Source organism: Falco biarmicus, chromosome 7 (genome assembly GCF_023638135.1).
Source record: "Falco biarmicus isolate bFalBia1 chromosome 7, bFalBia1.pri, whole genome shotgun sequence".
Taxonomy (NCBI): Eukaryota; Metazoa; Chordata; class Aves; order Falconiformes; family Falconidae; genus Falco; species Falco biarmicus.
Window position 1 is genome coordinate 37,917,016 of NC_079294.1, and position 21,564 is coordinate 37,938,579.

The window sequence follows — 21,564 nt, forward strand, 5'->3', positions numbered from 1 at the left end:
AAGAAAGACAAGATCAGTCTTGCCAGAGCAACATTGATTAAACTGTTAGATTTAAGGAGCTATTTACTTTAACTCTTGATCTGCTCATATATCAACTGCTTGTTATCTTGAAGAAGGAAGAAGTAGGCCCTGTGTCTTCATCAGTATAAGTGATCCCCTTGGTCACAAGTGCTGCAAGTTCCTCAAGCTGTCAATTTGGCAGTCTTCTTATAGCCATGTGATGCTCCTAATGGTGTTGTCCCAAAGAGATAGAAGGCAGTTATTCCTCCTACTTTATGGTCTCTCTAAATCATCTTGCCTTGAGGCAGTTTCTGCAGACTGAGCTAGACCATATTTTTGACCAGCAGCTGATCTTGGTACTGTAACTTCAAGGCATATGAAGATTTTCTAAAACCAAGCTGTTCTTTCTTATCAGATTATTCAAGAATTGACAGTTGTATTGCCTCTGAAAAACAGTTCAACGTCTAGGAGTTTGAACTTGCTAGTTAGGAATTCTGTGATTCTGTATTAAAGCAAGATCTCCTGTAAGAGATGATGGAAAAAAGATAGAGAAATTGATATCTGGCTGCAGCAGCATATTAATAATTGTGAAACTACAGCCTTAAACTGATGTAAGCTGGTGTTGCTGTAGTCTTGCTTTGCTTTTGACAGCATGTGCCCTTTTATGTTGGATCTCATCTGCCTCCTGAGTGAGGCAGGTGTTAAAGGTAGGAGAAGGCTATTCTGTTGCTTTGTAGAGCTAGTTTTCAAGCTAGTTTAGCTTACGAAATTGTGAAATGAGTGATTAACTCTTGTTGCCTTGGTCATATCTGTTAAAGTCATAATCCGTTATACTTGACTATATACCACCTATAGAATGCATTATACTTTACAATCCAATATATTTAACCGGAACATCATTCTTAACAGAATGCCTTTGAAAAGGTGTTGCAGTTCCAGTAACTTTGTTGGTTTGTGGTGGGTTTAGGATTAAAATTGAAGAAGAGTAACAAAATCATTTAATAATTCAGTTTGGAGGAGACCTCATGAAGTCACGTAGTCTGGTGATGTGGTCAAAGCAGGATTAACAGTGAATTCAGACCATGTTTCTTAGGCCTTCATCCCCTTGGGTTTGGAAAAAGCACTGAAGGTGGAGATTCTGCAGCTTCCCATGGAATCCCAACTCCCCAACTATGCTGTCCTAGATTTTGGGACGTGTATTCTGCTACTTGTCTTACCCATTCTCAGGATCTTGAGCTCCCCTCTTTCCTTGTTGCTCCAGCCCAGGCTGCTGTTGATTATCACTTCCATAACAAGTTCTACATTGTTCACAAATAGCAGATACAGAAGAGCCCTGTTTGGCTCATGACCTGTGTTAACAAGTTACTTTCAACACCCTTCAGAAATCTAGGAGCTAGTCCTGCCCTTCTAGGTTATCAGGGAGCTTTTTGTTTCCCTCTGAGATGCAGGATCTGTGATCTGGAGACCTCTGTAAGCTGCCTGAAGATGATCTGTTTCATCCTAACAGCTCTGTTATAAATTGCCACCTCAGTGTTACCCTTACTGATCTCTTATCTTATCCTGACCCACAAGAGCTGGGTTGTCACATTGTCTGCTCAGTGTAAGAGCACCTTATATTTGAGCTACTCCACACAGGGAAGACCAGGAGGTTGCTCTTTGTCTGTCATCCCTCACGAGCATGTATCCATCCATAAGTGCTCTCCATTTGTGCAAGCTGTCCCACCATACCGCAGGATCTCCGTTCTGCCAGGATGTGCAGGGCTGTAGCTTCTTCTGTTTCCCAGGTGATGTGTGCTGCCTCAATGTAGTTCCCAGTGGTGGACAAGGAAGCACAGCAATCCATTGCTTTTCTCTTAAAAGCAAAAAGAGGGCTACTACACAGGTTTTAGGAAAAATTATAAAGAAATATATATAATTACAGGTGAAGCTGCTTCCTTTATAGTTAAAAACATTTATCTACTGGTTTGAGGGTGTAGGTCAGCATTAGCAGCAAAACTGATTTTATTGTCTTTTGAGATTTTTTTTTAATTTAAGAATTTGGGGTTTAGATTGTATATCAGTATTGCAGCTCAAGTGAAAGAGGAAGCTAACTATTTAAGGTGAACTTAATGCATTAAAATAATTGAATGTATCCAAATTTAACTTGTATTTCTTAACAGGTGGAAGATATTCCTCCCTATGGATATCTATACCACAAACAGCTGCAGTCACTGATTAGACAATGTGGGCAGGTAAAATCTGTTACCTATGATGGATCAAGGTAAGTATAAAATACTTCAAGTATCCTGCCTTTCTCGTGTTCTCAGTTATGAATCTAGTAATTAATTTCTATGTTTGTCAGTGGTGCACTGACAAAATGAATTTATTTCTTCTCACCTCTTTGGAATCAGTAATGTATTTTTAATGTATTGGCTAGAGTAAGAAAGGTGGTTTTGAAGTTTGGTATGCATTGGTTGGAATAACGTTAGATCAGCGAGCTGAGGTGGATACTGCCTTCGGTTTTGTCTGTCCTGTCTGACTGTGAACTTTAACTGCAGCTGATCTGTCGGTATTTATTTTTATCTTGTATACTGAATTTAGCTCTTTTGTACCATCAGATGGCTTTGCACAAAATGCATGTGACTGGCTGCTCTAGCTAATTGTCTCATTAACTTTGGAGTACAGCTGCCCAAAGTTGAACTCATGTAGCCCTTCTTATGCCTTTTGCAGTCTTTAATTCTTTTCTTATTCACATATATTTTCACATCCTTTCTATTTGTATTAAATGTGCTCGGTCAATTTGGTATGTTCTTGTGAGAATGTTAGAAAGTTTCTTAAAACCATCATGATAATTAAAGCTTTAAAGTGCATAAGAACAGTAGGGCAAAGCCTGTGAGGAACCTACTTTTCACTGTTTGTTGGACTGTCAAGGTAAAGCTAGGGAGAAGAAATGATGGCTTTTGTAGGGTTTTTTTGTTGGGTTTTGATTCCTCATCAAGTATTTGTTGCAATTTTATTGGGGGGGGGGGAGTTGAACAGGGCTTTTGTGGAGTTTTCCCATAACCCAGTGGAGGGCTTCAAGGTTCCTCCTGAAGCGTACCTGTCAGTCAAGATGTCACAGCTGAAAATTCCTCATGAGCTCAATGTTCATTATCCAGATGATATCAACAGGCAGTTGCAAGACATGACAGCTGCAAATGTGGGATCTCTAAGGTAGTTGCATATGGAAAATGCATTTCTTCACAGTGAAATGGGGTTTGCTGGATTAGGGGAATTTCCTTGGAAGTGTCACCAAGGAAGACATGTTACATTCGAAGAACAGGTGTATAAACTTTAAATGATCAGAATTTTTTTGCAGGACTAGAAGTAACATGTTTGTCTTAAATATTTCTTTATAGTTAGAGATATTTTATTGAGAGAACTCAATATATACTGTCTTCTTTTAAGATTCTAGTTTATTTGGCTTTGGCATGTGGAAACAGGGATGTACACGGTAGTTTCTGGTCATGCTAGAGACAATGTTGAGATTGCTAGAACCAAAATAAATAAGGAGTGGCGTTTGGGGACATAAAAGAAAGGGAGGGAGGAGGAGTATAACAGAAACTGGGGGGAAATGTAACAGCATAAGGTGGGGAGGCATAATAGAAAATACTGATGAAGAATGCAGTGTAGTTGGTCTGCAGCTGCTTTTGCTAGAATAATCTGGCACATGTTACTATATGCTGTCTGATTCTCAGCTTCAGGTCATGCAAATGACTTGCTAAAATAGTAATCCACCTGCCTTCTGATTGACCTGCAGGCATTTCAATATTTTAAAATAAGAAATCTAAAATAGGAAGACAGGAATCAACTGGAAAGCTTAATGTGCAGGTGAATACTTCCAGTGAATTGTATTTAACTCCTAATAAAAAAAATTTAGCAGTTTCACTGTGCCAAAACAGCATTTAATCTTTGTGAAAAATCCTGAAGGACTCAAAGAAGTCTCCTAGGCTGAGACTTAAAGTTTTGAACTTTTATCACTTAAATAGAATATTGTATTTATTTTAAAAATATGCTGAATTTATTTTTGTGCTGTAGTGTACCTAATTTATTTTTAGAAAATAAGCTTAGAAGGCATGCCATAGCAAAGAGTCTCACTATTTAACCTTAATTCTTTGGATTTCTATTAAATTGATGGCAAAGTTGTGTCTTGGTATGTACCTTTCTGTGTTTGGTCATAGTGGAATTCAAACAGTTTGTTTCTCCATAGTATTCTGGTTCTGCTTGGTTATTTTATGTTCTAATTGAATTAATGTATTTCTAAATAAAAATCGTTAGGTACATAAACATGCCCTAGGGACACCTTGGGAAGTAAATGAAAGAAAAAAAAAAAAAAAAAAGAACTCTTGAGTTTTTGATTGTGAGTGAAGTATTTAGCATCTTCATTCAATACACTTTTTAGAGTGTATGTGGACTGTCAGAAGCAGACAGTGGGGCCTGTGGAGATTCCATTTGATGCTTTGCAGCAGCCAGAGGTGATCCCAGGTAGTTATCTGTGCATCAAGATAACAGAGGTAAGAATGTTCTGTACCTGAATTGTCGTATCTAATAATCAGTACCTAGATAACTTTGCAGAAATGAGTATCTGACAAGCTTAAATTAAAAGAGTGGGTGCTAATAATGTTTTTAGCACAGGGGTATCTGTAAGAGGTATGGAGAATATTCTGGGTTTTACTTTTAGTAGTTGTTAAACAGTACTTGCATGTTGCAAATAAATTGCAAACATTGAAATCTGTTTGCACATTAAAAAATTGTGGGATTTGTTGCCAATAAATATTAGCTGGAAATAGGCATAAATGTAAAGAGGATTAAAGGGAGAGGTAGTATATTTGTGTACACTGTAGAAACGAGAATCAGTAGGTATTTGGGCCGTTTACCTGGCGGTTATTAAGTGGCAATTTCTTCAGAAACTAGAGGTGATAAATGAGAGGAATTAACAATACTGTATGTTCATTCAGGGAAAATATTGCATGCATAAGAGAGAGTGCATTAGGAAAAAATTATGTACATATATATGACTTCTCATTTCTGAAGCTGAGAATATTTATATCTTGTGTTAACCGTTATCTTCTCAACAAATTGAATAATAGCAAGCAATATGTATGCTGCTGAAATAAAAATAAATTTTAAAATCCAAACCACTGGTAGTGGAAATTATAGGCTGAAGCATTAAAACAACTCTTGATAGTAGTGACATGTTTTGCAAGTGCAGAAAAGAATATTTTCTTCATTTTATTCAGCTAAGCCTCTTGGATCAAAAATGTTAATGGATTTGATCAGATGTATTCCAATCACATAGCTATCTATGCTTCTTCTATTTAATACACCAGATTTAATGATGGTATGTATTGTAAATAAAGATTCTTTTTTTATCATGAGCATTAGATACAAGATCAGAAATGTTACATGAGTTTAGTAAGCCATTTGAAAAGATTGCTTACTTTGTTCAATTTGATTTAAATAGTGGTGTGTTCTTCTCAGTTTCCTAAAGGATGGGTAATTATAACAGTAACAGTGCTGACTTGCTGAGAAACATAGCTAACTGGTATTCTTTCACTAACAAGAAAAGTGCACCATATCTGTATGTATCTGTCTAATAACTGTATACCTTTGTGCACATTAATTTGGTTTAGAAAAATGGAAGCAGTGTCTTAACTTTCTGATTTAGTAATGCTTACATCAGTATCTATTCAGATGAAAATTGTATTGCAGTTGCACAGCAAATAAACATTTTTAAATAATGTCTAATTATGAGAGAAATGCCTCACTGCAGTACTGCAGGATGAGAACATTTCTCTGTGTGTGTCAGGAGTAGAAGTGCTTTCATGTGTTTTGCTTAGATGTGTTTTGTATTTGATGTAGAAGAATAAAACAATATGAAATCCAATATTGTCTAATTTTTATACTTTCAGGTAGTAGAAGCTGGACACTTCTGGGGTTACAGGACAGATGAAAAAAACAGGACTGTACTCCAGGCTCTAACTACTGAAATCAACTGCCAGAACCTGATGATTTGCCAGTGTATCCACATCCGGGCTTGATTTGTCTGGCACCATTCCCTGATGTGGAAAATGGAGTATACTATAGAGCTAGTATTCTGCATGTTTGTGAAGATTTTGCTGAGGTACAGTAATAGATTATGTCATACTGAATTGGTAGGATGTAATTGGGTTAACAGTCTTCAAGCTATGCTTTTATTTTTTACAAAGCACTGTGTTCATTCAAATTATAAATATTCCAGTAAAGAAATCTGTAGAACTAGAACTAAAATAAAACCTTAATAGCATGCTGCTAGAACAGATGAATTATTTTTTTCCAGAACACAGGAATATTTTAGTATTAAATTGAGAGGCTGTTGTTGATACAGTAAAGTATTTTGTGTGCTGAAGCAGAGCAAAACAAAAGAAAGACTAAAATCTCCAGTAACTTGGAGAGCACAGTAAGGAATGCAGTGCTGCATTGCTGGCAGCAGCCCCATCAATTCTTCATAGATACATTGAGATCCATCTGAAAAGTAAGTTTCTTGCCCCTGTTGTATCGGTAGTTTTAAGTCATTTGTGGCCAGTTCATCTGAGCTTGTTCTTCTGCCAGTATTTCTACTTTTCTTCCTCTTTTCCCTTCCCCTGCAGTTTTCCCCTCTTTTTTTTCTTACTGGACTTAGTTTTGCTGATGGAAGCAAGCTGCAGTCTTTCTCATCTCACATACGGCATTGACTCTCTGCTCACCTGGTCTCCATCTCACTCCAATTTTGTTTTGACCTCAGTTTTCTGAAGCAGAATTACACATGCTCCTGTACTTAGTTCTGCTTTTGCTTCTGCAATGATGCTAGTATTCCTTTTCCAACACAGTGTTTCTTATCTGCATTCAAAAATATTTCATATGGCAGATGCCACGTTTGCCTTCTCATAGGTTGTTGTTTTTATTTCATGGGGCCACCTCTTGTCATCTTGCAGTCAGTATTGTCTCCTTGGTAATTTCCAAATCATTAGAATTTATAAATAGTTATAGAGTATTTATAGCAGAAATTGTTAAAAATTCCAAAGGATGTGATCTTTTACTTCATCCCATCTGGTTTTGCCTATTCTGGTTGAGTTCTCAGGTCCATTCAGTGTGACTTTGTTTGTTTGTTTGTTTGGGGTTTTGGTTTTTGTATCACTGTTTATGTTGCAGAGTTCTATATCATCAGCAAATTCATCAGAATACTTTGGCTTTTTGTGCTGAGATTTAGTTATGGAAATTAGCACCATAGATAAAGATTAGTATTCATTTCTCAGGCCAGTACTTTTCTTTTGAGCAGTTCAGGACAGATTTTTTTTATTATTATTACTTTTGTAAGATTGCCCTTTGCACAGCCCATTCCTCCTTTGAATTTCTTGATTTCTTAACATAGCTGGGTGTCACCCCTAGAGAGTTAATACTGAACATTGTCATCTGTTCAAAGTCATGGAAAACTAGTGAATAACAGTGCTAGTCTCTTCTCTCTTTTGCATTTATAAATCACTGGATCCACGTTAGTATTTGCTTATCTTAAAGTAGTTATTAGGTAGTATCACTCACTGTTTAAGAAGTAAGGTTGTACAGATTAAATTGCAGGGAGAGAATGAGAGCCTTTCAGAGAAATAAGCCTTTTCTAGATTTAGCAGATCATTGGCATTACCAGTGGATGTTTAAGCCAAAGGATCAAATAATAGACATGATAAAATCTTACCTACTATTTTTGATATGACTTCATTTGCATGTTTTTCAGACTCTGAATTTACTTGCATTTCATTTGATAATAATTACAGTACAAGACAATCTTAAACTTGGGTTGACCCTTTCCTTGCTGTTATAAGTAGCACTTTTAATGTTGTGGAATCTCTGCAGATTCTCATGATTCTTTTTCCAGGGTTTTTTTTGTGGATTATGGCAATAGATCAAAAGTGCCTTTGAAGACATTAAAAAACATTCCACAATGTCTTCGAGAGCATCCCTTCCAGGTAGGGGTGATCCTACTTGCTGCTGCTTGATAGGTATCTTCGTGTCTGGTCAGGCAAACAGAAGTGCACACCAAATCATAATGCTTTTGAGAATAATAAAGAAAAAACATGTGTTTTGCTAGTGGGAGTACCTACAAATCATTAATAGGTAGATAAATGTTTTCCACAGATGTGTATGCACGGAGCAGTAGTTCTTGTGTGTAACTGAATTGCATTTAATGTATTTGATTGTAGAGAAATATTATCCAGCCTTTTGGTTTTGGGGGCATGTGCTAGAGGGGAAAAAAACCCCAAAAGTCTGAACTTGCTGCCTGACGAGATGTAAAAAAAACCCGAGTATTCGCTTTGGGTGTTTTTTTTAGCTGAATGTTTGAATGAGTCCTGTGTCTGCAGGGGCAACATTGTGTGGTCTGTTTCCCACCTGTAATTACAGGAACAGTGGAAGGAGAGAGGAAATTGCTCTAACTGCCTTCTGCTGCTTGTTGCTTTTGGTTATTGGTTCCTTTGCTGTCCATCAGTTCTATGAGAAGTAGATCTTCCTACTAGGAGAATGTTGTTCTGGTTCCTCTACTATTGTCTGCTTATATGCAAAGCTCAGGAGTAACAGGCTGAGCAGTAGATCAGCTTTGCTTTAGCCTGAAGAACCTCTGAGCAAATGGCAGAGGTCTGTACAGCCTAGAGAGAAGAAACCATCAATGACTAGTTTAATCTATCATTCTCTGCTTAAACCTAGCTGCTTCTACTATGGGCAAGTGGCAGCGTAGTGTCTCTTCTTGTCTGCATGGCACAAGTTTACAGTGGCAAGTATCTTGCGTGCAGTTACTGTGCAGAGTATTTTTGCACCATCAAGGCTCCTGCTCTGCTACACTTAGTTACAGGACAAATGCACTTGGGATACCTGGTTAAATTTTGCAAAGCTAGAGGTTGTCTTTCCTTTGTGCTGCTTTGCTATTCTTTAAACTATAGGCTTTACTTGGATATTTTTAGACAGAACTGTCTTGGTAATTAAATAGTGATCTGAAACACAAATATGAAGGACTTTATAGCTAATTTTTTAGATAAATAATTCTCTTGAGCTATTTTTACAAATAAAATAACTAGACTTCAAGTGAAATGCAGCTTTTCAGTCCTCATTCAGATATTTTTAAGCTATTTGAAACAGGTGTATCATACTAACTTTATCTGAAGTGTTTAATGATGAGAATGGAAAAGGAAGCAAAAGTATATTTTTTATTTTCTTTATCTCTTTTTAGTATTAAATCTTGACAGGGCTAATTTTGTTTGGTTTTCTTTCTTAATTGATTAAAAAAATAAGTAGAATTACTTTTGGCAAGAAGCTTCCTTTTTTGTGTTTTCTTCACTTGTATTAAAGGGATCTCTTTCTGCTTTAGGCCTAATCTTTTAATTACAAGTTTTAATGACTGGATAGAATCATTCGAAGACAGAATTACAGATAGTGATTGTGGAAAGGGGTTAAATAAGAGCTTAATTACTCTTGCCTGCCAGGAACAGAATAGCTGCAGTGGTCTTGCCAAGTTTTCTGTTACCTTAGTAGAAAAGAACTGTGGATTGTGAAGCCTTTGTCAGAGAAGACACTTCTACACCCCTAAGATTCTAATGTGGATGGTGAACTACTACCAAATTATCTTTTATTTATGCTCTGTTTGCTCTGATTCATTAGCAACTGTATACATTATTGAAGTGATAGATGTAATGTGCAGTTGCATTGGCAGTGACAGAATAGAAATTATGTCAGTAGCTTTAAAGCAGTCGTAGGAATTAACATAAGCCACAGCAATTATTATGAAGTCATTTATAGCTATTAATTCAAACATTCTGAAAAAAAATGATAGATTTTGGGGCTGATTCTCTACTGAGGCTTCCATGGTTTTGCTTTAGGCTTTAGAATTCAAGATGTGCAAGATGCATCCATCTGCAGAATCTCTTGTGCGTGGGCAGTGCTGGACTTCTGCTGCTAACGAGAGATTTGCCTCACTAGTACATGGCTCTAATAATCTAATGAAGGTGAATTCAGTTGTGCATGGTGTTCTGCATGTGGATGTTTTCCATCTTTCAAGGAGTGAAAAGCTTGTGAATATCCAAGATATACTTACTGAAGAATGTTATGCTGAGCTAGCAGAAGAATCAGATGAATCACAGGTATGTATGTATTCAGTAAGCTGCTTCTGCTTTGCTTATACTAATTTATTTCAGCTCAGGCTGTCTGAAGTTCTGAGAAGTTGAGCTGAAGTCTTGACTAGTGCCATGGGATTAAACAAGATTAATACTTGAATGGGACAGTTTATTTGTGTGTGTGTGCATAATTCATAATGAGCTGTTGGCCAAAAGCGTTGCTGGTTTGAGACACCTTTTTTTCCCAGGAGATAATTGCATCAATTGAACTGTGCCACTGTTTTTTGAAACTTGGAAAAAGTGTAACTGCTTCATAGTTTTAACTGTCTTCCCTTTTTATGTTTCACATATCTGAAAGAGAAGAACATTAGGGTTTGTATTTATATGCGAGTATGCATGTTCTTTGTATAGGACCTTTTCTGTAAAATGTTTTTAAATCGGAGCTTTTTCATGGTTTTAACAGTCTTCCATTATTATTATCTTTGAATTGCTCAAGGAATTATTTTTGGACCAAGCAAAGAAAGAAAAGAAAATGCTTGTATCTTCAAGAAAGGAAGAAAAGCGTCAAACTGAAAGGTGGTTAAACTGCTTTTCAGACAGTAAATCTAATGCACCAACCCACAAGGTAACTTGAGTGTTCTTTCTGGTATGTCATTAATTGACCCCGCTTCTCACACTGTTTGAATGGAGATAAAGACTGAAAGGACCTTTAATAACCAAACCATATTTGATGCCTTTTGTAGTACGTTATACTTTCTGTTGGTAGAAAACCATAATGGGACCAGCATAGCGGACTAGTCTGTTGCAGCTTTTAACAGTTTTGAAGTATATCCTAAGAGCTGAGTGAACCAATTACTCTTAATACATTCTAAGGCAGTACTTTGAAACACTGCAGAATAAAGATAAAACTAAACATAATGTTTCCACACATGATAGCCTTCATTATATAAGCTAAGGTAAAAAGTAAGATTACAACCCTATCAATTTCTCAGAAAATTTAAACATGGTTATTACTATACACAGTGTTCCATTCTTCCTCAGCTAGTGATATTCCTAAGCAGATACTGATGATAATGAAACAGTGGATGTTTCTTCCACTGCCAGTTCCAAACTCAGAATTTATTCTTACTTAGGTATTTTCAGATACCTAGTCACTACAAAGCTGGAATATGAAATGTGAAAATGTGTGTCCTGTTCTGCATTCTGATTACAAGTAAAGCCTCATCTACATTATAATTCTTTTCCCATTTCAGACCTCACAGTTTCAACCTTTCAAGCACCTATTCATGCTCAGGAGTAATCCTGTTTAACTGTTGGCTTTTATAAAGTGAGATATTTTCAGCACCTAAAGATCTGCTCATGTAAACAAAAATGACCTGATTTTGTTAGGTCTGAACTTGTGGTTTTTATGCCAGAGAAGAGTCATGAATCTCAAGCACCTGTGAAAATATATTATTTTTTTTTAGGTGTCTCAACAAACAAAGCTTGCATAAAATGGGGGGGGAAAATGCTGATACCAATTTATCAATTCAGTGTTGCTCAATACACGCGGTTTTGGTTTTCATTTTTAAAGGACTTTGATTTGGAGAGGTCCAAGGTGCTGGCTAACTAGAATATCACTTGTTCATTCTCTTTTTGAAGGTAACACTTTTTGGTCCACTCAGTCCTTACGAGGTAGAATGCTATGGTATGACTAGAATATCCCAGCCCAGGTATAAAAAGACTTTTTACTGTGAACTATAGGCATGTTCTCAGCTGTTATTTTTAATAAATAGGCAAAAATGATCCTAGTTATTCTTGCAGATTTTTGCAGAGATTTTATTCGTAGAAAAGACTGAAATAGGCCTGAATTGCATTAATATGCACGCTATTGCTATGAAAAATTTTAAGAATAGTTTTATTAAAGGTAATGTCTTACAGAGAGATTTTATTAACCAACATATACATCTGCTAAATGGTGTTGAGGTAATCTTCACCCAATAACTGCTATCCACTGTGGTTGCATTGTGAATTTGAAATATTTTCTTACATGTTTGTATGGTTTTTTTGTTTTTTAATGTTGAAAATATTTCTTTTGCTTTCTCCTTAGAAGTGGTTTCATACAAAAGAACAGCATAAATTCTGTTGTCATCCATGATGCTCCACAAGATTGCTTTCAGCAGTTGTTGGTTGCTGCTTCTTTATTAACAAATGAGACTGGTAATGCTTAACAGAAATGTTTGGACATTTTGTCTAGACTTGTGGTTTTTGTATGAATAGTTCTATGAGTAAATATGTCACTGTAGTTCTAAGTTACATCTTTTTGAGGTTTCGTTTTCATTAATACTCCTAAGCTTTTTGGGGATTTTTTGTGACAGGATCTGCTGTGTTGTTAGGGGAAGCATCTTTGATGCCTCCTATTCCTGGCCTGCTTGCACTTCTCAGTATGCTGTTTGCTCCTGCTATAGAACTCAGGTATTCATGCATTTTTAGAAGTGGTGTTTTTTTCTTTTTTTTTTTTAGGACCCTCACTAACTGGTGAGGTTTTTTTGCTCTGCTTTCAGCATTCAGTGTATTCTCTTCCTGTTCATGTAATTCTTCTATCTTTTATCAGTTTTAGCATAGTACGTAGCTAAGATAACTTCCTTTCTGTAGTTAAGAATGGGTGCTGCAGCCTCTAGACTCACAACAAGGCAATACAGGTCCTGCTAGTCGTGCTGGAAGCCTAGGCAGGTGAACTGTAGAACTACGCAAGTTTTAAACCTACATGAGGAAAGGAACTTGTGTGATTTTTGTAAAACCACAAGTTCTGGCAGTTGCATTGCTGTTTTTTGAAAAAAAATTCTTGTGTATGTAGACTGTAATTTCAACATAGTGAAGCTTGCTTTCTTTAATTAAACTTTCATTTTGCATATGTATGATTTTTTTCAAGTTTTACAAGTATATGTTTTCATAACCGGAATTTTAGTTTTGTTTAATCACTATATTAAAAAAACTCCAACAACAAAACAGTATGACTAGGTGTGAATACCTCTCAGTTGTTTTAGCTTCTTTAAAACACCTCCATCTTGCTTGGCATGGCTTAGACAAGTTCATTTAGGTCTGTCTTCGTATAAGTTTAGTTTCATCATCTCTAGGTAAGACTGTTTTCTTTCTTTTTTGTATAGGGTTGATAAAAGTGGAAAGCGCTTTACTGGTGTTCTGTGTGGTTTGGGCGGGAGTCAGACTTGTGGGGTTCCACTGCTACCAGAAAATGACATGGAGCTGACATTTGATGTGCATTTTGGAGTGGAAGACGTCTTGGAGGTAAAACATGCCTAAGAATTTTTGCTATAGTAGGAATGAAGTAAAATTTGTTGCATCGGAGCTTGTTAACTATTAGAGTGTGGGTTTGGATTTTTTAAGTGTACCGTCTGTTTATAACCTTGGAATCTTATCAGAAAAAAAGTTACCCCCTCCATACACTCTGAACAAAATACAAGGCTATAGCGCAATACATTGTACATTTTTCAAAACAAAAGCTTCGATTTTGCACTAATAGGATGTCAGTACTTGTTTATGTTCTTAGTTATTGCAGGTTTTGCTGATCAGCCTAACGTTACTGGTTTCCAGTCTTCATTTTGATTTTACAGGTCTGATAAGTCATCTGTATCAAGCTGCTTCCTTAGAAGCAGATCAAACAAACAAACAATAAAAAACCCTTATTCCTCATTAAAGCCTTTTTGCAGCTTGCAGACAGAGATCTGTCAGAAGGAAGTATGTGTGAGGAAAGCATGTGCTCTGTTACGCAGGACAGTAAACTGTATTTGACCTGTGCTTCACATTGAGATGTGTTTTAGACGGTGAAGGACCTCACATGCCCTGATTAGTTTCTGTGTACAGAGCAGGTATGTTAGGTGATGACCAGTGCTTTCTAGATGCATTTTAAGGACACAGCGAACATGCTGGTGCACATATCTGTGAGCTGTTGTTTTCTGAAAGCAGTGACTTGTGTGGGTGATGTCTAAATTCACGACACCTTAGCCAGAATGGTAACTCCAAGCTGTTGTGCATGTGAAAATTACGGACAGATAGAGAAAAATCCTTAAAACTTTTACAGAAGGAATTCTGTGTTCAAAATATCCAGGCAAGTGGTAGCCTGTATGTTTTATGGCCTATCTGAGTAACCTTTGAGGACTGTGATATCAAGTGGCTGAATGTTAATGTCTTTGACCAGCAGAGATGCATCTGGAGCAAGAAGTGTTTCTAAAGCTTCAGATGTTTTTGCTTATGTCAATAACATTCCAGTTGAAGCTCAGTGCTATGGGTGCAACAACCAACTCAAAATAGTGCTGGTATAGAGTGCATTATATTTAGTTACTGGTATTTTTGCAGATAAATGTCCTGAGGACAGCCATTAATCAGGTGCTTTCTGAATGTGCAGCGCCTTCTGGGCAAGAGAGGATGACACAGCTGCAGGAAAATGTTCGTCAGAAACTTCTATGGTAATAATTTTGTAGAAATAAGATCTTCTGTTTCAGTCTCAGCAAAAACAAATGATTGCTTGAAGCATAGCTCAGATTAGGCTTTGGGGAAGAAATACATGTTCACATTTAATGATGCATTTCATTTACTTTGTTTATTTGTAAAGCGGTATACTCAACTTTAGACTTCATGTGGAAGCACTGGTTCTTCAGGGAAGCCTGATCACTTAAGAGTCATATAACTTCGACTGTAAAACCTGTTCTGCAGGTTCTGAGGTGTATCTTTGCTTCATTCACCCAGGACAAAGCTAATAAAGTCCCATGGCATAAGAGTGCGGAAGGATTTACAGTTCTTTCACCCTGTACATGAAATTTGAATTGTCTGCTGCCTTTCCTTCCTCAACAGACCTGTGTAGCATAGGTGTTGGCCCAGTTAATTGCTGGAACTTCCAGGTTAACTAATGAATTGGAGTAGAGCCACCAGCCTCTTTTTCCAGCAGGCCTCTTGTAACTGAAGCAGTGGTTCTGAAAAGACGAGTGAGTCAGTGCAGATAGTCCTGATGAAGTGTTTGGGGGAGCTAGTTCAATGAAGTATCCCATGTAACAGCTCCTTCTAATGTCTGCCACTGCTGAGCATGCTTGTTTGTAAACATAGTGTGCATTTCAGTGCTGTCTGTATCATCGGTAGACTCTTTTCATCCTTACCTGGCTGTGTACCGAACAGATTTAAATAAGCTGTGGCTCAGCTATGAATTAAGTTATGTTATGCCCTCCAGGATTGGCCTCCTCTCTGAAATACGGCCCTTTTTTGCCAGCAGAGCTTTTCTAAAGTAACTGTATGCCAGAGTGGGGCAGCTCCTCATGTTGATAAAGATCAGAAGCTTTTAAGCTTAGCTGCCCTTACCCTAGGTTATCAAAATGATTGTCAGAGTAGCTGTTTATGCTGAGTTTTCAGGTTGTTCTTGTTTTTGAATGTACTCACTCAGTTGACTTTTCTTTTTTTTTCTTTCCATCTGTGAAAAAGCTTACATGGTCTTTAGTTGAAAGCAAGTACCCATATTTCTTATTTCCAAAACTTATAAGAAAGTACTGTGGTGCATTTTCTAGTGAATTAACAAGTGTAGGGGGAGTCAGCCTTACCTTTGAGGCAGTGGAAGTGAAATTAAAAGAGCGTAAAGAAATGCTAGAAGATGTGGAGCTATATGTTAGCTGACCAGCAGACATGTTGGATATGACAAGGGAACAAGATGATTATTTTTGGGGGTGTTACACTGTGTGTGCTGCCAGTGGGTCAGCTGCTTTTCTCTCTGAGTCATGGCAGCTTCAAGCCAGCTCTTGCAGTGGCTTATGGGTGCCTCCAGAAAGTGGTACAGTTTCGTAAAGGCTGTGACGCAGATGCATCACAGATGCAGAGATGCACGCTGCTTGTGCTGTCAGCTTAAGGGGCACCAGTGCAGGCTGCTGGTAAACTGTTCGCCACTAATGTCTGCAAAACTCCTGGTAAAATGCCAGCTGCTGAGTGTACCACTGATGCAATATTTAATTTCCTGTTTGTGTCCAAGTACCTCAGGCCAGTTGGTGTCTGCATTGCCTTTGGACACTGCCATGTATTACCATGTTTAGACTTCAAAGCTGAATTAAGTTTGCTTGCGTGATTCATGTGGAAACAAGTGTATGGAGAAGTCAAGAAAAGTGGATAGGCAGAAAGAAACAAAACCTCTCGGAAGGTGACTGTGACAATAGTAGGAGCTTGTGCTTGGACATCAACGCTTACATGCTAGATTGAAGGCACAAAAATGTCACTGCTCCTTCTTTAGACATGTGGATGCTTGCTACTGGTTTGGGCACCTATTGTAGGTTGATTGTTCAGACGTTTACAGCCAGTCGGGAACGGAAGGAGCAGCCTGTGCAGGCCCTCAGTGTGTGTTCCCCAGCGGCGTGTTCCCCAGTTCAGTCAGTGCTGACTGCCTGACTCAAGTCATTCTCAACATTCTGGGCTTTTTTTCCTTTAGGGTTTTATACGTTTCTGTGGTAGCATTTTCTCTCTTTGAATCTTTGTACTTTCACTGATTCTGTTCCAGTAATCCTGTGGCTACTTTTTCTAATGTTTTAATTTTATCTTATTTTATATTTTTTACCTTTTTGCATGAAGAGACAATCTGATTACTGTCATGGTGTCTTCTTTTCATTTGTGTAAGATCTTTATTCGTTTTGAATATTTTTTCTGATTGTACTTTTTTTTGTCTTGGAAAAATGCTAACCTTTTATTAATAAAGAGTATGTAGGTAAAAATTTAGCCTGGACAGTCTTCGTAACTTTTTTCTATTTTTCGAAAGGTAGTTGTACTTACAATGTCACCACTGCTTAAGACTAAAATCACTGTTTGAAAAACACATTTAGACAGAATTAATTAAAGTCTACTACTGTTGTACATGGCACAGCTTGAGGAAGTAACTAGAGCAGACAGGCAATCTATGGTAATTGAGTTGTCATGCAAAACAAAATATCCTAAAAATAGCTGGATTATACTTTCTAGTGAATAAGCATGCGTAAGACTTGCAGAATAAATGGCAGTTGCAAATTCTAGTACTTTGTGAATTAAAAACAAATAAATCATTGTTTTCTTTAAAAGAAAATACATACTGATACACTTAATGTCCCTATGAAAATTTGGGTTTTGACTTTTTACGCTAGAGGGGCAAAGTACAGAGAAGTGAACAAATCAAACTGGACTAACAAGGAAATGTAAGATTCCCTTCAGCACAGACACCTTGTAAATGCCTAATTGTATCTAATATAAAAATTCCTTTTTATAATTAATTAAATACAAGTTTTATTTCTTAAGGCTGGTTTTGTGTAATTTCAGTTTAATTTGCAAATCAAAACCTCGGGATGTAATTGTTCCTACGTCATATGAGAAGCCATTTGCATGGAATCAGGTAAGGGTATAAAGATAATTGGTTTTTTCCTTAAGAAGAGTAGTTGGAGTACCCCAGTACAGTTAAGAGTGGTCAAAGGGACAGTTTCCTTTGGAAGGGTGTCATTTTTGAGTATTAAACTGAAAAATACTGAAAGCACTGTAGAGTTGAATTTTTAAGGTATAAGAACTGTTGTGTATACATCAGTCTCTATTGATACCCTATTTTTGTATTTCACTTGTTTGTGTATCCATATACATACACGATAACTTTGTGTATACAAATACTTAGCCTTTTCAAACAGAACATTTCAGGTTTTTTAAGTTGAGAGAGGTTGTAAAGGCAACTTTACGTTTGTTGGAAGTTAAAATTTTGTATTCTTTCTGTTCAGCAACCATGGCCTAACAGAAGAAGATGGATAAGTTTTTCTTGTTTGGGATTTGTCTGAATGCAGTGCATTTTAGTTTTGTTTTGGGTTGCTGTGCTTTCAGGTGGCTTTTCCCTTTTAAGCAGGTAGAAATATGGCTTGCTTTAGAATGCATGTGGTGGGATCAGATTAGGAGGGCAGTTTTCTCAAAACCCTACTTGGTTTGAGATCTTGCTTTTCTTTCTGGAAGGGCCTCTGCAGGCCACTAGATTTCCTGATGAACAAGTGCATTGTCTTAATTAAAAAAGAGGCATGGATTTATTGAGTGCAGGAGTAAGATTTCTGCACGCACCCTCCCTGTGTCTGTCCCACTCTGAGGCACATGAATGAGGGAGTTACGTCTCTCCTGTTGAAAAGATTGACAACAGTGACCAAGTACACAAGTGCACTTACTTCTTCTAGTAGTCGTTCACTGAGGGCTTAGTTCTTGTGACATACTTTGAGTTAAGGCAGTAATTATTTCTGTTTCCATATTTCAAATTCAGTTATCCCTGGTATTATGAAGATAATCTCCTATACAGTTATACTGGTGTTTAGCTTTTATTACAAGTTAATAATATAGGCCTTGGATCAGGATTTTCCCAGCTGCCTCTGAAGTCTGAAGAATCTCAGGACATCTTTCTTACATCATCACATAAAATATTACCTATAATGCTTTGGAATTGATTGTGGTATATTATTCTGACTCGGGCAAACAGTGAGATACAGTATTTTATAGTACTGGCTCTTATGTTGAAACGTGTGGCACGGATTTAAAATTCCTGCATGGTTTGAAACTGTCAAAACTTTTGAAGACTCTTTTCCTTAATGTTATATAGGAAGTCATTATTAAGAATGCATTCTGACTTTCATCTTGCTTCTTTTGATTAGGTGGATTCTCAGTGTATTATTGACAAGTCTGAAAAGCAGCATGAGAGAATAAATTACCAGCTACATAAGCTTGTTAAGTTGAATGTTTAAGTATTTCTAGAAGTCTTTCAGAGGACAAGGTATTACAACTAGTCTAAAAATTACTTCTGTCTTCTATATAACCTTTGGATGCTTGTTTTACAAAACTGTTCCTTAAGATAGCATGAAGTGGGCTAAAACACAGTTTGGAGTATGTTAATTGTTGGTGTTTTTTTTTAACAGTTAAGGTTTGCTGACCTAGAGCAGACAAGTTCATTCATAAAACAAACTGATGTTAAAGCTGGATGCAGTTTTCTTGTTAATAATACTTCCGAGCAGATTTCTCACAAGGTATGTGAAAGACAAAGTAAATCTAGATGTAGCTGTTCATTTTCCATCTAAAAGCTCATAAGCCATGGGCATGGTCTTTTTGTCTTCAGCAGCAAGTTGCATTTTCCCATTTTTTTGTTGTTAATTTTTTTAAAAGCCATACCACAAAGGTGTTTGGGGTTTTTCTTAACAGAAACCTGGAAGTCAGAGGAAACTGATGATCTGAGTTATATTCTGATCCAAACTAAACCTTCCTATACTGGATACAATTTTTCCATTAATGTTTCATACAGCAAAATGTAACATATGTTTTCTTTTCCTGTATAGCAGAAGGATGTATTCACAAAACCTTTGTTTCATCCTTTCCTCAGATTTTTACCTGTGAGTTCTTCAGTCCTAAAAATTAGGTCAGTGGTTTCAGAAGAAAATGCAAAATTGAAATAAAATGTATTTGTCTCCTCTGTTGTGCGGTCATGCTTAATGAAAGCTAAATCTACTTATTAATGGTATGTGATTGCATTCATGAAATGGATGAATACAAAAATAGTATATGGAAAAATAGTAGTCTTTTCACTGTTCACTCAGTGATTTGAAGATTACTTAATATCCAGTCATCCTCTGAAGAACGGATGGAATCAATGGTCACCATAAAAAAAGTGGCAGATTTGGGGAAAATAAGGGAATGTTTAAAGTAAGAAATTATTTTAGGCTGTACTGAAACAGAGGGGCAACTAAGTAATAGGCAATTTCAGTAGCTTCATAATAAGCGTTACTTCCTTAGACCCATAATCCCTGTGAATTAGAAAAAAAAATCATAATTCATATAGTGACATAGGTTTAATAGAAAAATGGCATCTCAGTGGCTTAGACAACGGTATTTCTCAGGTATGTTGTATGCAAATCAAGTGTTGCAGTTAAACACCTTTAGGAGCAAATGAAATAGGCAGAATGTCAAATCTTTGCTTGTTAATGATGGGAATTTCTGTAGGCAAAGGTAACTTGGTAATAGCAAAAGGCGTGATATAAATACTGTAACTCACTGTGATTCCTCATAAGCAACACTGAAACTGAGAGTTGAGAGGAATAGAACTGTTTTTCCAAAAACATTTTTCGATTCTCTTGACAGCGTGTCCCGGTGTGTGGGCGCTGCCATCTGCCGGGTTACAGGCGTGCTGCTGCTTCCCGGGAAGGTCTGCTGCGCGTTGTTATGCTTTCAGTACAAAACAGGTGCTCTCTGTAATCGCTCATGTCATAATAAAACCGAAAGGTTTCTGCTCTCGTCCTTATGATGAGAGGAGTAAATAATGCTAACTCCACCGCATGCCCAGTAACCCATAACCTGCCCCATGTCAATTGAGAAATGAGAACTGTGTATTAAATCTGAAGAGCTCCCAGTTTTGTCTGGGTACATCATGTGCCTGCAGACGTGATACATGACAAATTATCCTTGAAGGAAATGTTACAAGTCAGCCTTGCTGTGAAATGTTATTTATTGCCCGATGAAAATGTAGTATTAACGTTTTAAAAGCAGCAGTTGTGTTTTGTTGTTTGATTTACCTTTCAACAGCATTGCAAAATCACTTAGACAAGTTTAAGGTAAACAGCTTCAGGATTTCTCCTTTCAAGGTTAAGATTATGGAGCACTGGAGAAAGAAGTATTCTGTAATATAGTAGCATCTTTGCATGGCTATAGGCATAATCCCAGTCGACCTTGTGTGTTCCAGGGGTTACTTCCATAAGAAAAAAGCCATGACTGCTTGTCAAGATTCCTCTTATCTCCAGGTGCTCGCCAACATATAGCAGAATGAGATTTCCCTTACCATGATTTTTTAGTGATATCCACATTTATGTATTTCTTCCATCACTGAGTCCAAGGTAGAAATATTTGAATCTATAAATGGTCAGGTTAACCCTCTTGAATGTCTGCAGTAGTCATGATACAGTGACAGATTGTACTGGTAGTTGCTTCTCAAGTCTGAAAATGTGTGCATTCGCTATTATTCATGCTTTCCCCTACAGCTGAAATGAAATCAGGTAACAGTTTTAAATCAAAAGCATTTTTTTGCTGTTGCACGTAATTAATTTTGGAATTTACTGCTGCAGGCTGTGCTAGAAACGAAATACACAAATACAAAAAGGAATCAAAACTCCAGGGAGGGCATGTCCTTTGATAGCTTTTAAAATTGAGAAACTCAAACTCCCTACCCTATTGAATTCCAGAACCTGAGAAAATACTCTGAAAGAATACCTTTTTTTTTTTTTTTTTTTTTTTTTTTTTATCCTTTCTCAGGCATTTCTTTTTGGCAAATAGAAGGCTGGAGAATATTGTTTACATATTGTTTTAAAGTTGCCGTAATAGGTCAGACTAACAATGCCATCTGTGATTGAGACATTCTGAAATCAGCAATAGTAGAATTACATAGCACGGG

General features: G+C 37.0%; 1 protein-coding gene across 1 annotated transcript in view; it reads left to right on the plus strand.

Moving 5' to 3' along the window:
• The window catches only part of TDRD9 (tudor domain containing 9), a 60,488-nt gene extending 40,903 nt beyond the window's left edge, over window positions 1-19,585 (plus strand). The window contains 15 exon segments of the mRNA XM_056345987.1: window positions 2,160-2,260; window positions 3,019-3,192; window positions 4,421-4,532; window positions 5,931-6,024; window positions 6,027-6,147; window positions 7,907-7,997; window positions 9,897-10,157; window positions 10,594-10,755; window positions 11,772-11,842; window positions 12,220-12,329; window positions 12,488-12,584; window positions 13,277-13,415; window positions 14,484-14,593; window positions 17,439-17,511; window positions 18,788-19,585. Of these exon segments, the coding sequence (XP_056201962.1) occupies window positions 2,160-2,260; window positions 3,019-3,192; window positions 4,421-4,532; window positions 5,931-6,024; window positions 6,027-6,147; window positions 7,907-7,997; window positions 9,897-10,157; window positions 10,594-10,755; window positions 11,772-11,842; window positions 12,220-12,329; window positions 12,488-12,584; window positions 13,277-13,415; window positions 14,484-14,593; window positions 17,439-17,511; window positions 18,788-18,877 (1,806 nt within the window). The 3' untranslated portion in view covers window positions 18,878-19,585.
• The last annotated feature ends 1,979 nt before the right edge of the window (window positions 19,586-21,564 follow it).